The 14,354-nt window shown below is 36.9% G+C and overlaps 1 protein-coding gene across 12 annotated transcripts in view; it reads right to left on the bottom strand.

Moving 5' to 3' along the window:
• Positions 1–14,354, bottom strand: part of USP34 (ubiquitin specific peptidase 34) — a 110,914-nt gene that overhangs the window by 44,736 nt on the left and 51,824 nt on the right. For all 12 annotated transcript variants that reach the window (XM_068186138.1, XM_068186133.1, XM_068186134.1 and 9 more), the window contains 16 exons: positions 13,825–14,039; positions 11,982–12,097; positions 11,771–11,898; positions 10,413–10,502; positions 9,814–9,909; positions 8,647–8,729; positions 7,916–8,070; positions 6,937–7,050; positions 6,139–6,238; positions 5,839–5,998; positions 5,296–5,422; positions 5,052–5,199; positions 3,363–3,463; positions 1,639–1,848; positions 892–1,017; positions 33–155 (listed from right to left, as the gene is read on the bottom strand). In XM_068186138.1, coding sequence (XP_068042239.1) covers positions 33–155; positions 892–1,017; positions 1,639–1,848; positions 3,363–3,463; positions 5,052–5,199; positions 5,296–5,422; positions 5,839–5,998; positions 6,139–6,238; positions 6,937–7,050; positions 7,916–8,070; positions 8,647–8,729; positions 9,814–9,909; positions 10,413–10,502; positions 11,771–11,898; positions 11,982–12,097; positions 13,825–14,039 — 2,092 coding nt within the window. The remainder of the gene's footprint in view (positions 1–32; positions 156–891; positions 1,018–1,638; positions 1,849–3,362; positions 3,464–5,051; positions 5,200–5,295; positions 5,423–5,838; positions 5,999–6,138; positions 6,239–6,936; positions 7,051–7,915; positions 8,071–8,646; positions 8,730–9,813; positions 9,910–10,412; positions 10,503–11,770; positions 11,899–11,981; positions 12,098–13,824; positions 14,040–14,354) is intronic.

Raw genomic sequence — 14,354 nt, 5'->3', positions numbered from 1 at the left:
AGAAACACAGACATTTTGTGCAAGAAAATTACCGTAGATTCACGTCTTATCCTCCTGTTGGGCTTTCCCAAAGCTTCAATAATCTCCAGGGCATACAAAAGTTTATGGGCACTTTTAATTCGCAGAAGGTCCTTCCAGCTAAAGCCATCATTACCCTTAAAAGATTTTAAAAAAAGAAAAAAGTTAATACAATTATATGTAATGCTCATCTATCAAAAAATTCAGGGAGAAGATTTTTCAAGTGGCACGGACAAATTATTTGGGATTTTATTTCATCTGTTACCTGAAATTAGACAATTTCAAGCAGATTTCTACACATGATTAACAATCTGAATAATAAAAAGGCAACATTACTATATGCTAAAATACACACCATTTTACATTAGAGGAAAGCAAAACATCACATTGTAACTGCCACCAAAATTTTGATGCATGTGTGCATGAAAAGCTGTAATGTCTAAAATCAGTTGGGATTATAATTTCAACCGCTTCTAAAGCGGTTGAGTAATATTTATATCTGTAGGACAAGAAATCAACTGTGCTTCCAAGCAACCCATACTATGAACTGAGGGAACAGAGTACAAAACTATCACTGTCACAACAGCCACAGTGTTAAAAGCCAGGCTACAGCTGAAGAAACTGCTCTTTCAATTCAAGTACAAAGTCATTAGTACTGACTATTCTTTAATTTATAAAACAAACATTGAAAATAAATGATAAAAGCAAACTTTGAGAGCTAAGCTGACATCTTTGTTTAGTTTTAGATTAGGTTTACTCTTGTAAGTTAACAGATTTACTATGTTACATTCCTATTTGGGGAAATTTCAGCTAAAGGATTGGATGCTAAAAAATTAAAGTATAATAAAGATAAACATGTAAAATTTTGTTCACCTGCTCATCAGAAATATTCTGGAATGCCTGCAGCATATTAGGGCACGTTGGTAGGAGCATTAACAGTTCCCAGACACGTCTGGATAAGTTTTCTGCGTGGAGATGAAGCTCTTCGCACCTTGCACTCTGACAAACCAAACCATAACCATTCTTATGGTGAACTTCTTTGAGAAAATGACATTTCAAAGCCCAAAAATGTATTTATTTGTAATTAATAAGCTGTTTCCTATCTAATAACTAAATCTGTAATTAGGACATGATAATTGAGGTCTCAACTTGCAAGAAACTAAGTTACATGATCTTTAAATCATATCACATATTTTGAAATATTTAAATGCAGATAAAACTTATAAATAAATTACAGGTTCAAATGTACTATATATGATTTAATTTCCCTCAAGTTAATGATTGCATACAAGATAAAGCTTGGGTTTTTACAATAAAACTTTACAAACCTTTCTTCAGGCCAATTCCCATGATGAGTCACCACGCCTACTTAAATAATCAATATTGTTTCTTAAGAATTGCGTTTATAGCTTCTACAATATTTAAAACATCCAAATGTATCAGAAAAATATTATTGCTAAGAACAAAGGAGAATTATGACGATTTTACCACGTGAATGAGCAGGGAATAAACATCTCTAGTAAGTGTACAGAGTAGACAAAAAATAGGCTACACAGGAAAACCAGATCAAATGAAATAAGACTTAAATATAATTGTTCTAATAAAATTACTCTAAATTACCTCACTGTCTTCCATAGCCACTTCTCCAGAAGGAGGCTTAAAGGAGGCCAGCATCTCTAACAAATCAAACAGGGTGGTAAGATGAGGTTCTTGCAGGAGTAAAAGCATTGGAATGTTGTCCTTCTGAGGAGGAGGTAGGCAGGACGCTGGGAGCTGGACACCTTCACCTTTGCGTTCTCTCCTGGGGGCACCGAGGGACACAAACACCATCTGGAACAGACAGACAAGGAGCAGAGACAAAACTTTATGGCAAACCATGGAATGTTTTCACAAGGGTCAGAATTAAAAACTTAAAGACCAATTTTTGTTTTGATTTATTAAAGAAATATGGATATTGATCTAGCACAGATATCCACCTATGACAGACAAAAACTTTCTAACAGTTTAAAGTTAGAAAGTGTATGTTTATTACAACGCCGGGCGGCATGCGGGATAGCTCCCAAATACACACCGCGCCCCTCAGGTGATTACAGAGTCCTCTTATCCATACAAGTGTTGAATACCCAAAATACAAATACATATTCATCATTTTGGTACATCCTATTCCTCGCTTCGTATGCTAATCAGTTCAAAAGCTATTAAGCATGTGTAGTTTGTTCCTTGAAATGGGTCAGTGGTCCCTTTCATGGGGAGAGGTCCCAAAATGAGGAAGTAAATGAAGTCTTCCTCATTCTGACCTTTCTACCTTTTCAATGCAAATGTGACAAATGAACCTTGGTAGAACTCCCATTTCTTATCTGTAGTTGGTTTCGGAACAGAAGAGGCCCACAATTGTCTTATGTTCCTAAAAGCTATTTGTCAGTTTCTATATTCCTCATTACAAACCCAGCTAACTAAACATTGTGTTGACAAGCAATCAATTATTAGTTAACTACTAACTCTTAACTTCATCAAGCAAGGCCTACACATTTATTTTAATTAATTCCAATAAAGCTTATTTCTAACTAAAATCTTAGCTCTTTTAAAATCTCTAAATTTCTTAAAGTTTACGTTTCAGTTTTGTAGTCAAATCTTGGCTTTGCAGCATTTTCAGCAAGTGCCATAAATGAAGTTTGGGTTTGCTTTCACTTAAGGCATTCATGGTGTAGCTGCACTTGATGCCTCAGGTTTTAGCTTCTATATTTTTCAGATTCTGTGCTGCTTTAATGTGTGGGTCTGGGCTTCATATTAAGGGATGGTGAGCTCTCTTCACAGAGCAGGGAGACAAAGCAATTCCTTCTCTAGCTGGGGACCAAGGACAAATGACCAAAATCTCAGACCCAAGAGTGGAAACAACATGGACTGAAGAGAGAAAAACAAGAAGGATGGGATTTCATGGGCTGGAGCTGTAATTGGAAAATTAACTCCAATATGCAAATGGACCAGAACTTAGAAAAGTGAGAGACCTTTGTGACCAGTCATCCATTTCTGTGACCATTTTGGGTTCACCTGGGGTGCAGCCCTGGCTGGGCTCTTGTGCTGCCCAAGGTGGATCCATTGAGGAGATTCTTTTAATAAATCTCTAATTTATTCTTTAGCTCTGTCCGGCCTCTGCTCTAGGTCAGCCTTCCCAAGGCATCACACTCCCAATTCTGTCCCTGAGGCTGGGGAGACTCCAGTCCTGCGCTGGTATCACCCCAGGGATTGATCACACCCACCCACCCTTCAGCACAGCAATCAGCTGCAGAACACAAGAGCCAAGCCTTGGCCACCGTTCCCAGGGCCTGCTCTCATGCTGCCAGTACCTGCATATCCTTAAACCCCAGCTCATGGAGAGTTTTCTCATCATAGTCAGTTGTCAGTTCATGCCCAGATGAAATCATTCTCACAGGTCCCATGAGGCCACCTAGGATAAAAGCCTATTTCAGCAAAATTCTGGAATCATAGTTTCAGTTTCACAGTCTTAATAGTACACCCCTCAGTAGAAGCAAAAACTTCATGTCATTTCCTAAAGAAAAGTGGTTATTACATTAAACTAAATTTACTTGCATGTATTCACAAATAACCTTTGCAATACCAGGTCACCCAACTTTGTAGTTAAAAGTGTTTATAATACAAATTCAAACATGCCTTCCATATTTTATAGACACTGTGCCACAGAAGGATAATGGAAAATGATTGTGATCATCAACAAAATGCCCTTGTACCATGCACTTGTGGTCAAGTCAAAGAAGCATTGATTAATCTTACTTAAGTGTAAGTTGGAACCAAAAAAGTCACACCCACTTCAGAAGGTAAAAACTGAGAACACCCTGCAAAGAACTCAACACTGAACAAAAAACCTGAACCATTAAAAGATTAAGAATTTAATTCCATTTGGTGCAGACAACCAAGCTTCTCTTCTAACAAGCACACTTTGCCCAACATGACCATGCGTTTCTAAAATGCCAGTTACAACAAAAATAAATACTTTCTGCTATGTAGTGGAAAACAAGACAGTTTCTTTACTAAAACTGCTTCTGATGAGTAGCTGGAAAAGGATTGTACAAAGAAGGCAATTAATGTGTCCAAAATTCAGTCTGGTTTACTTACATTTTATCTCATTAAACTGTGTTTTTTACAAGTTGGTAAACTGTGAAGAGCAAGTCTGAATCATGTTTAAACATATACTAATAGTGGTGTTGGAAAGAACTGTTCATAGACAGAATTTATTCAGATAATTATTCATTACATGCTAACTCATGCTTATAATGAGAAAGAAAAACCAAGAAAACACAAAGATAATTCAGAAAACATTTTGAACAGCAATAACTGATAAGAATGCTGTAACATAGTATCAGGAATATAACATCCTCCTGAAGGATAAAGCAGGAATTTTCATTCACTCACAAACACAAAGAGGGAACAACAAGAGGATGCATATTCACTATACAAAGCAAGGTGACATTCCAAGTTAGGAGCCTCAAAGCAGGATGAAGAATCATTTCTGCTACTAGATGACCATAAATTAAAAAGCAATTGCAGGAGTAAGGAAAATCTTCCACCTGACTGGAATACATGTATACAGAGCATAAATTATGAATTTGAATTGTGGCTTCAAACTCTGAATCAATGGCAGAGCCAGAAGTGTATGAATCAGATGAAATACAGAATAAGATACACAGAAATGGAGATTTTATCAAGTCATGTGCAAAAGAATCTCCAGTTTACAGAAAATAACATCATTCAATGTTACATAATGTGAGAGAAAATCTATTGGAACATGGAATTTGAACAGATTCAAGGACTTAAAGGATTTACATTTCCTTTGCAATTTCAAATAAATGGTAGTGCTTAAGAAACAACACTTAATTAGAAGTAAGGGTGAAACTAATGTGAATTACAGCTAAAGAAAATAAATCATAATGCTTGCTTAGCTGGGGCATCTGGGCAAAAAAAAAACCCCACAATCATTTCAGTTGTAAAGGCAAAATCTCCAGGTAGGAACAGCTCACCAGGGAAATCCCCTTTGCGACTGCTTTGGCCAAACTCCTGAAGCTGTGCTTGCTGATTTATCTGCTCCTTCTGCAAATTTTCATACCAATGTGTGACTTCTGCTCGGAGATCAGCCACCTGATCACTAGGGTACATTTCTATGGTCATCTGAAAGAAAAGAGGTGTTTTATTTTCCCAAGAAAGCGGTGGAATTACGAGCATTTAGCAGGGGAGGGTGTGCCTGGAAAAGGAATTTTCTCTCACCTTGTCAGGAAGTCCAGCTGGCTGACAGACAATCCTTAGAGGTAGCGACTGTTTGTCACTCAGGGCTTTCAAGTGACTGCTGATGCCAGTGCCTTCAATCTGCCACTGTCTCAGGTGATATGCAAACCTAAAGCAAAGAAAAACATGGAAAAGCATTTTTGTCGAAGCCTATTTGACACAAATGTTTGCAGAACACTGAAAGAAAGACAAAACCTGCAAATGTTTTGATTTCTTTTTTTCAGTAAGAGGAAGTTATTGACAGTCTTGCTACGTTTCAAATAAAATTAAAGTAACTTTTAAGAAGTTTCTTTGTTGAGGGATTGGGAAACATGAACACATCCACACATTTTTATACAAGAAGAAGGGCCAACTCTGGTAACTGTTTAAACTTTATTTATTATCTTTCACATTATTCCCTACTGTCTTTCCTTTACATAAAGAAACCACTCCTTAAATTAATAATCACTCCTAAGACACTCATCATTATGGTAAGAGGAACAGAAATAAATTCTGCATCCAAATATATCGATAGAGTTTTTTTACCTTCTCCTAAAAGCCTCCAGGTGTGTTTTCAGCATTAAGAGCCCTCTTTCAATAATGGTCAGACTTGAATGAGAGTCTTGCTCCAGGTTACTCGAAGCTATCATCAGACTCTCCATACACTTGCTGATAAATTCCTGTTCTTTCTCCAGACCAGTTTTACCTGCAATACCAGTTCAAGTCAATTTATAGGCACAGCTTTGGAACAATGCATTTTAATACTAAGAATAATAAAAGGATAGTGCTGGGTATTCTTTATACGTTAAACAGCAAAAGAAAAAAGCTAAAAATGAAAGCTGATACCGTTGATGTAGTAGGAGTTGATGTACTGGATGGCTGCTCGACTGACATCTCCAGACTGTGCCCTTAAAGCAATGCCCCAGAACTGGTCCATGCCACACAACTGTTGGACAAAAGGAAAACAAGCACAGAAACAAAATATTGCCTCATTATTTTACTGGGAGTGAGGGTTTTCTGATCTGAGACATTCTTTTTACCTCTTGACTCAATCACTAACAACATCTCATTCTCTCCACTGCTTGCACTGTCATCACTGCACACACCAATTACTACAGAACTCTAAATTTCTCAGAAACATTTTCAAAGTCAAACATGAGGAGAACTGGCTGAAATTCAAAAGAGTGAAATTTCATTTTTGACAAAGAGGAGTTAGTTACTTCCAAATGAAGCCATAAAACCAAAACTACAATCAGTATTAGTTGCAAGAAAAAAACCTGCTTCAAATCTATTCGGAGAATAGATTTGAAATACAATTTTATTTATGAGGTAATTGCTCTGGATAAAAAACTTCTAAAGCACATAATACATAAATTGAGACACATTTTACAACACATTTCTAGTCAGAGTAAAGTATGACTAACAGAATGTCATTTGACTCTTCTTCATTAGACAAGTAAATGTTATAAACCTGTTTTTTAAACTCAACAGTGGATATAGCTCCGTTATGATAAAATATGATAAACTGCACAAAGAGATGCAGGCAACAGGTATCGCTTTTTGATGGTTTCCTATCTTTGCCTTGAGAGACAAAATCCACATGTGCCAGAGAGAAGAAAAGCAAGAGACAGAATCCAGGCTCACCTCGGAGTTGGAGCCACCATCATAAGCACTCGTAGCCAGTCGAGCCAAATTACACAAATGCTGGAAGAGGTTTAGGCCAGTCATACTGATAGTTTCAGGTTTTAGCTGTGGCATCTAAACAAATGCAAAAAAATGTCAGTGCTGGAACAGAGAGCAATTACAGGGTATTTATTTCACTAGCACTCTTACTACTAATCACTGCTATTGTTAATCCCACTCAAATGTAGTACATCAAATAGATTTGTTCTTGAAAATGATCATACCCTGAGTTTTAGATAGAATAAAAAATCAACTATAATTAGCTTAAACAGCTCACCACTGATTTGAACTGTAACAATGCAGAGAGGAAAAAAAGTTATTTCGTTTTAACGTCAGCTGCTCAACTTATCAACAGCAGGAGAACTTGTTAGCATATGTGACATCCATCCAAAAAAACGTATACATGTGCAAAACTAGACAAAAACCTGTGTAATCTTGGGAAAGAACTAGACTACATTAATTATTGCACAATCTATCCATTTTGTAATGTCTCCTGTCAAAAATAGATAGAACACCTTGGAGAAAGCTCTGCATGTTTGTCTTTTCAGTGGCTGTATTGCTGATATTTGTAGGCTCCTCCGAAAAAGAAAAATCCATTTTTCAGTCATGTGGAGCTGTACAGCAAAAAGCAAACTGTAGTTTTGTGAAGTTTTTTTTTTTCCCAAATTAAAATTAAATGCTACACAGCTGCAGACAAACACATGGGCTATTTGTAAAGAAGCACTCAGGTAAATTGTAGTGTGAAAAGAATTCCCACTAATCCATTTCCTTCCTTTCTCCAAGCAGAGAAAAACCTTTGCATGACAAGCAGGGCCCTCCTGGACTACTGAAGAGATGATTTCCATAGAAACAATTTTAAATGCAATAAACAGTGTTGATATGGAATGAAACATTCTATTCATTATTGGAATCTTAAGGCTGCAATTAACTCTGCACATACCTTTTCCAAAAAAAGATGCTTGTAAGTCTCCATACCCATGGCATGCTGGTCTTTACTCCGTACTTGATTCAAGAACCAGTGTAGTGCATCATCATAACATTCAGAATCTTCTACTAAGCAGTGCCACAGGATGTCCACTTGTTCTAAACTCAACCCTACAATTGGGGAAGTATTTTTAACTACTCCTTTATAACACCAAATATTCCATAAAACCCAAGAACACACAGAAAAAATCAGAATATTTCTGTCAGGTCACAGCATATAAATGTATTGTATGACAATTTGATTATCTATAGTGAGACCAGCCAAATTGTAAGAAGTGTAATTTCTTTCTTCATAAGGAAAATTAATTTCTATCAGTACTGGAATATGAAGAATTATTTCTTTTTGGAATATAGTACTCCAGTAAAAGATCTCATTATGGACACTAACAATTATGTACCATAAGTACGTAATGTATTGTCTTCCTTTAGAAATTACTACAATCCTCTTATTTAGAAAAATTGCAGCACAGAGAACATGAAAATTTGTTCTCACAGAACTGCAACAGAATTTGAACTCCAATGTTGGTTCTGTGCCTTTGCCAGAAAATCTTCCTTCTTTTGAAACAGTCTCAGAGAATATTCTAAATTATATGTTTCAAATAACGTATTAAGCTGACATGGATTGCTAAGAGGTATTTCTGCCTTACTCTGGGGTGCTTCTGTGGTAAGATAACCTGAAATACTCACTGAAATGATCTGGGGATCCTAGAGTTGAAAACACACATGTCAGGAACTGAAGACGAACCTGAACCTCTGCACTGTGGCTGTATCTAAATGGAAATTTGGACAAAAAATGGAAGTTTATTTCATTGTTTATTGCCATAACTTCTATCCCACTCATCCACGTGCCTCTTAAAGGCATAAATAATTGCTTCTTTCAAGTTTCTTTCTGAATTTCTAGTTCAGTGTATGGCCCAAACCCCAGCTGAAGATGTTGCAGAACCCCCCTCCAAACAGCAGAATGACACAACAAGTGACATCTAGTTGTCACTAGATAAAGTCCTTTTTTTCTTGGGAATTGAGAAGGGGGATAGGAGTGGGTTTTAGGTCTTATAGTCCAATTCAGGTGTATCATTTGTCACCTTGCAGGTGCAGGATCTACCTTGTTTTTTCCCCCTAAGTTGTAAAATGCTGATATTTCTATTCTAAATTTCCCATTCCAAATAACATAATTTCTTTATAAAAATATTTTCAAAACCGACATAAAAATATTGACTTTATTTCTATTTATGTGGTAAAAGCAGCAGAACAATTTATCATTTTACCTGAATTTAAAGGATCCCACCTTCCTAAGTAATTCCTCAGTTAAGCAACATTTAATATAAAGGGTGAAGTTAGATTTGAAGAAATTAAATTGGACCCATAAATAGCAACATTTTTCAGATGTGGGTGCCCATATTGACTTTGACATCTGTCAAAACATGAACAGTCTCTTCCCCTGGGATTGGGGAAATGGAAATTGCATTGCTTGTTTATATACACCTGATTTTAATCACACAGATTAGAAAGTGCAGATGGATGTATTCAAACAAAAAAAACATGCAAAGGCTAATGACAAATTTTAAAACTAAAACATTTGAATAGTTCTAGTATACAAAATCACTTTAAATTAACTTGAACATCAAAACCTTCATGTTTTATGTGCACACAAATATTCAACATGATGTCTAACAAAAAATGACACTAGTTGGGGTTTTTTTAAGAAAAAGGAGCTATTTAAAATGTTTTTACAGACTTTTGTCTCTCTAAGCAGGAAATGTCCCTACAGAAAGTCTTTACTTACAAGAACACATCAGCAGGAACACTGGTTAAAACCATAAAATATCAAACACTCCAAGTCAGCTGTGTACTTACAGTGCATGTTTGTGTCGTCCCTCCCTGACTGCCTGGATGTAGTGTACCAAATTATCAAAGAAAAGCTTCATCATATTTAGTTCTTTTTCTGCCCACCTGTGGCAATTTAAAGGACAGAAAGTATTATGGTTTGCTTAAAAAGATCAGAAAACCCCAAGAAGCAGACAGCTATTACAGGAAAATGGCACACACGTAACCCCCCCAGAGTAAACATTCAATTTGCCATCTCAGAAGCATTTTCCAGTACTGCACTCTTCTTCCTTGCAGTCTTTGAGGTTTCCTAATGTTATTTTCAGGTATAGGACTGACAGAGCACTCCCTGTGGAGCCCATGAAAACTGTTCCTAAAGGCCCTAATTCAGAAAAGGTCTAACTCAGAACTGGGCATACATTTAAATGTCGCATCAAAAAGGCCAAGAAAAATTGCTGATTATCACTGTCACCTTTTCAGAAGTTCTCTCAGTCCATTCTCTACAGCTACACCAGGCAGTTACATGGTTTGTTCTGCTAAGGAATGCTGAACTCTGTATGATCTTCACCTTTCAAAGGGTTTTATACAACAAAGAGCCCCCTAAATTTTTGGGACAGGGGCCTACTTACATTGTTATCCAATGTGTATCGTAGCTGCTCCCAAATTGCTGGAATGTTCCAAACAGCTTGGGAAGAAGACGAAGTGAAACTACTACAGATCTAAGGGAGAAAACAACACACGACTGTTACAAAACTGAAATAATTGATTGAAAAATTCCTTTGAGAAGCTCCACTTCCGTGAGCAAACCAACTAAAGGGAAGTGCTGTAAATCATAATGCATAGAGTGATCTGGGTTGGAAGGGACTTTAAAAGTCACCTCATTCCACCCCCTACCAAGGGCAAGGACACCTTCCACTATCCCAGGTTGCTCCAAGCCCCATCCAAACTGGACTTGAACACTTCCAAGGATGGAGCAGCCACAGCTTCGCTGGGCAACCTCTGCCAGGGCCTCAACATCCTCACAATCAACAATTTTTCCTTCATATCAAATCTAAACATACTTTCTTTAATTTTGAAGCCATTGCCCCTTGTCCTGTCACTACAGGCTGTTGCAAAAAGTCTCTCTCCCAGGTCCCTTCAGGAACTGAAAGCCACAATTAGACACTGAAGCCTCCTCTTTTCCAGGCTGAACAATCCCAGTTCTCTCATCATTTCCTCACAGGAGAGCAGCTCCAGCCCTTTCATCAACTTCTCTGGAGGTGCTCCAACAGGCTCATATCCTTTCTGTGCTTGTGAAATCTCCCATCAAGTCAACCAAGAAGTTTTCTGAACCTGAACTACATTTCAATTTCTTTACATGCAACTCCTTGGACACACAGCTGAGATTAATCTCTCAGCATGCTTCTAACTCACAAAAGCAGCTCTCAGCAAAAAGGTAACACCATAACACAGCAGGTGATGTCTAGCAGTCATCTGTACCATGAAAACAAATTCCACTTTCACCAGTACAATCTCACAGCTTTGGCTGGTATTAAAACAAGTTATCTGAGGTCAAGGTGCTCCTTCCTCACAGAAACTAGACCCCCTAACAGACTTAGTGGAAAAGAACTTGTCTGCTCCTCAGCCACTTGTGTGTAAAACCTGAATGTTCAGTATAAAATGCTCAGGCCAAGGCACCTGACCTTGCCCTCGACTCACTGAGGTGCTGACCTGATTTTTACCAAAGGCAGGAAAGCAATAACCTCTGGCACAAGGGAGAACAGACAAATGCAACAAAATGAGAAATTCAGGAGACCAAAACAAAAAGAAATGGAGCATCAGAAATATCCACAACACTTTGGAAACTATTTTTATTCTTTTGCTTTTGCCTAGTTTAAATTGTCTTTCTGTAAGTGAAATAACTGTTACAGCCAACTTGGATTTCTGGTATGTTGCAAAAAATAAAAATAAGATACTTATTAAACAGATAATTTATGATTGAAGTTACCTGTTGTTTGCTAAATTTTCTAAGCAGCCTTCAATGAATCTCATTCGAATCTGTCTGTCAGTGAACCAGCAGACTAAAGAACAGAGCAGCTTCTCTGCCTCATTTATTAACCCTTCAGAGAGATGAATCTACAGCAAGTAGAAAGAAAGGTCAATGAATATTTTGTATTTATTCTCTTTTTTAAAATAATGTTTTCTGCCACTGGACTCACAGCATCTTCATCCTGGACCAGATCCCAGAGCAGGGTATTTCCTTTCTTACAAACATTATCCAAATTAATGTCTGTCACTGCATTGCTGTTGTACTGATGTTTGTGAACTGCTGGTCCTGCACAAAATATAAAGACCATTAGTGAACAAACAGAAGGAACCATCTGAATTGAACATTATTCCCTAAGTGCACAAACAACAACACATTTTATTTGTTAACTTGGGCTATTTCAAAGTGCAACAACACTGTAATTGCAGCCTTTTTTCACATATGGGTTCTTAAAAGACCATACCAGAAGCCAACAGGGCAGTTGGGCCAATATTTACACTGCTTTTGGCTAATAGCAAAGTGCAATTAAAACCAGCACTGAAGTACTGCAGATGCAATTGCTTTTTAATTTAATTCATACTGTAATTAATACATTTCTTAAGCCTTTCTGTGATGCCATGGTCCAAAGGGAGTTATCTCCATAACCACCGGGGCTGGAATGCAGGGAAGGAACACATCTCAATAAATTCCTCTCCTACAACAGGATTCCCTTCATCCAACTAAAAACCGGGGAAAACAAACAGCATTTTTCCATGTGCTACAACATCAAAGAATTTTATAAAGAATTTTATAAACTCATCATGTTTTCATAAACACTGATAGACATTTTCTTTCCTCTCTGTGCCCACAGCTGGCACCATTCACTGATCTACTATTTAATGCTATTTTCATGGAAGAGCAAAGTCAAGTAGAAAATTCAGACTGCACACAGAACACTCTAATTATTTGCACATGCAAAACTAGGGGGGTCAAAAATAAAATGCACTGAAGGCCTCACACTCAACCAGTAATTTCAATCTTCAGTTAGACAAATAATATGTATGGAAAATATTGGAAAAATATGCTGATTTATAGATTTATGAAGTTTTTAACAGTTTATTCAACTCTGCAGTGTAGAAAAAAAATCCAAATTTTCAATGTCAAGCTAGAATTATTATCATAAAAACTTCTTATTCAATTACTTCAGGGAAATATATAAAAAACACTGGGTTTGCTGTCTGCTGGACAAGAGCAAAACTTGGTTTTTGCAGGACACCAAAGAAAAACATGAACCCTTCACCAACCCTGCTCTCCATTATGTTTAAAAACAGGGTAAAAGAGAAAAATAAAGCTGCCAAAATAGCATATGGAAAGATCATATAATTCTTGAGAAGTGTTTTAGGAGCATTTTAAACTGCACCCTGAAGTAAACCAGAAGATTTAGCAGTGTAAGATGAAATAGCATAAAATGCCCTTTACAGCAAACTCCCAAAAGTATCAAGTCATATTTTAAGTCACTTTTCCAGAATTATCTTCTCTAGAGTCCATTATGGTTAATTCACTTATAGGTTGATTTATGATGTCAAATGTACATAACCATAGTAATGTGCACCCACCAGCACAAAAAACTGCAGAAAGTTTCAGAATGGAAAATATTTTAAAGAGAGTCTTGTATTTCAGTACTACCTTTCTTTACACTTAAATAACCTATTAGGAAAAAACACTTACTAGAGGTTCTTTTGTGCCTTTATTTGTTTTAACTCGCATTCAAAGCTCCACATGAAATGGAAAGGTGGGAGATTTAAAAAGATAAACACAGCTAAAACACAGCTAAACACAAATGAATGCTTCTGTGTTGACAAATGAACACAGACACAAAAATTCATCTCTTGGAGAAACATCAAGTTCTCAGCAGTCATCATGGTTTCTTTGGACAAATACAAATAAATTCTTAAAATAATTTAATTATTTTAATTACTGGAGACTAATTCAAAATGACAAACTTAAGTTTTCAGTTTTTCGTTTACCACTCTTACCTTGACTCAGATGTTCATGATATATAGAGGCCAGGTTTGGGAGGTGCTGCTGAAGATGAGACGTTAGCTCAGCATGGGAATTAATCTGTACAAGCTCTTCTTCACAGCCCGACTCTTCTCCATCAAAATCTGCCATATTTTTCTCTGATTTTGCACTGACTTGAGAACTACTGCAGCTGACATCATCTGCACTAAGCATATCATCAACCATATGCCTGTAAAAGAAGAATATCAGAGTGGACAATATCAAAGAGGAAGTTGTTTATAGGAGAATACAAGTGAGCAGACATCTCCCTAAAGCTAAAGTCAGGATGAATCATCTGTTTGAACAGTAGCCCTTGTATGAATTGGAAAAACAACTACAGATAAGTAAACGGAAGGTCTCACTAGCATGATGACTGTGTTGGCTTCTTAATGTTAACTAAATGCAGCATTTTCCAAAACATTTTTAACATTTTCTTAAATGCCGTCTTATTTATTCAATACCAAAATTTAAGAGAAACCTTTAATCAGACATTAACAAATCAGGT

The sequence above is a fragment of the Anomalospiza imberbis genome, chromosome 3 (assembly GCF_031753505.1).
Source record: "Anomalospiza imberbis isolate Cuckoo-Finch-1a 21T00152 chromosome 3, ASM3175350v1, whole genome shotgun sequence".
Taxonomy (NCBI): domain Eukaryota; kingdom Metazoa; phylum Chordata; class Aves; order Passeriformes; family Viduidae; genus Anomalospiza; species Anomalospiza imberbis.
This window is presented reverse-complemented; position numbering and strand designations above follow the sequence as displayed.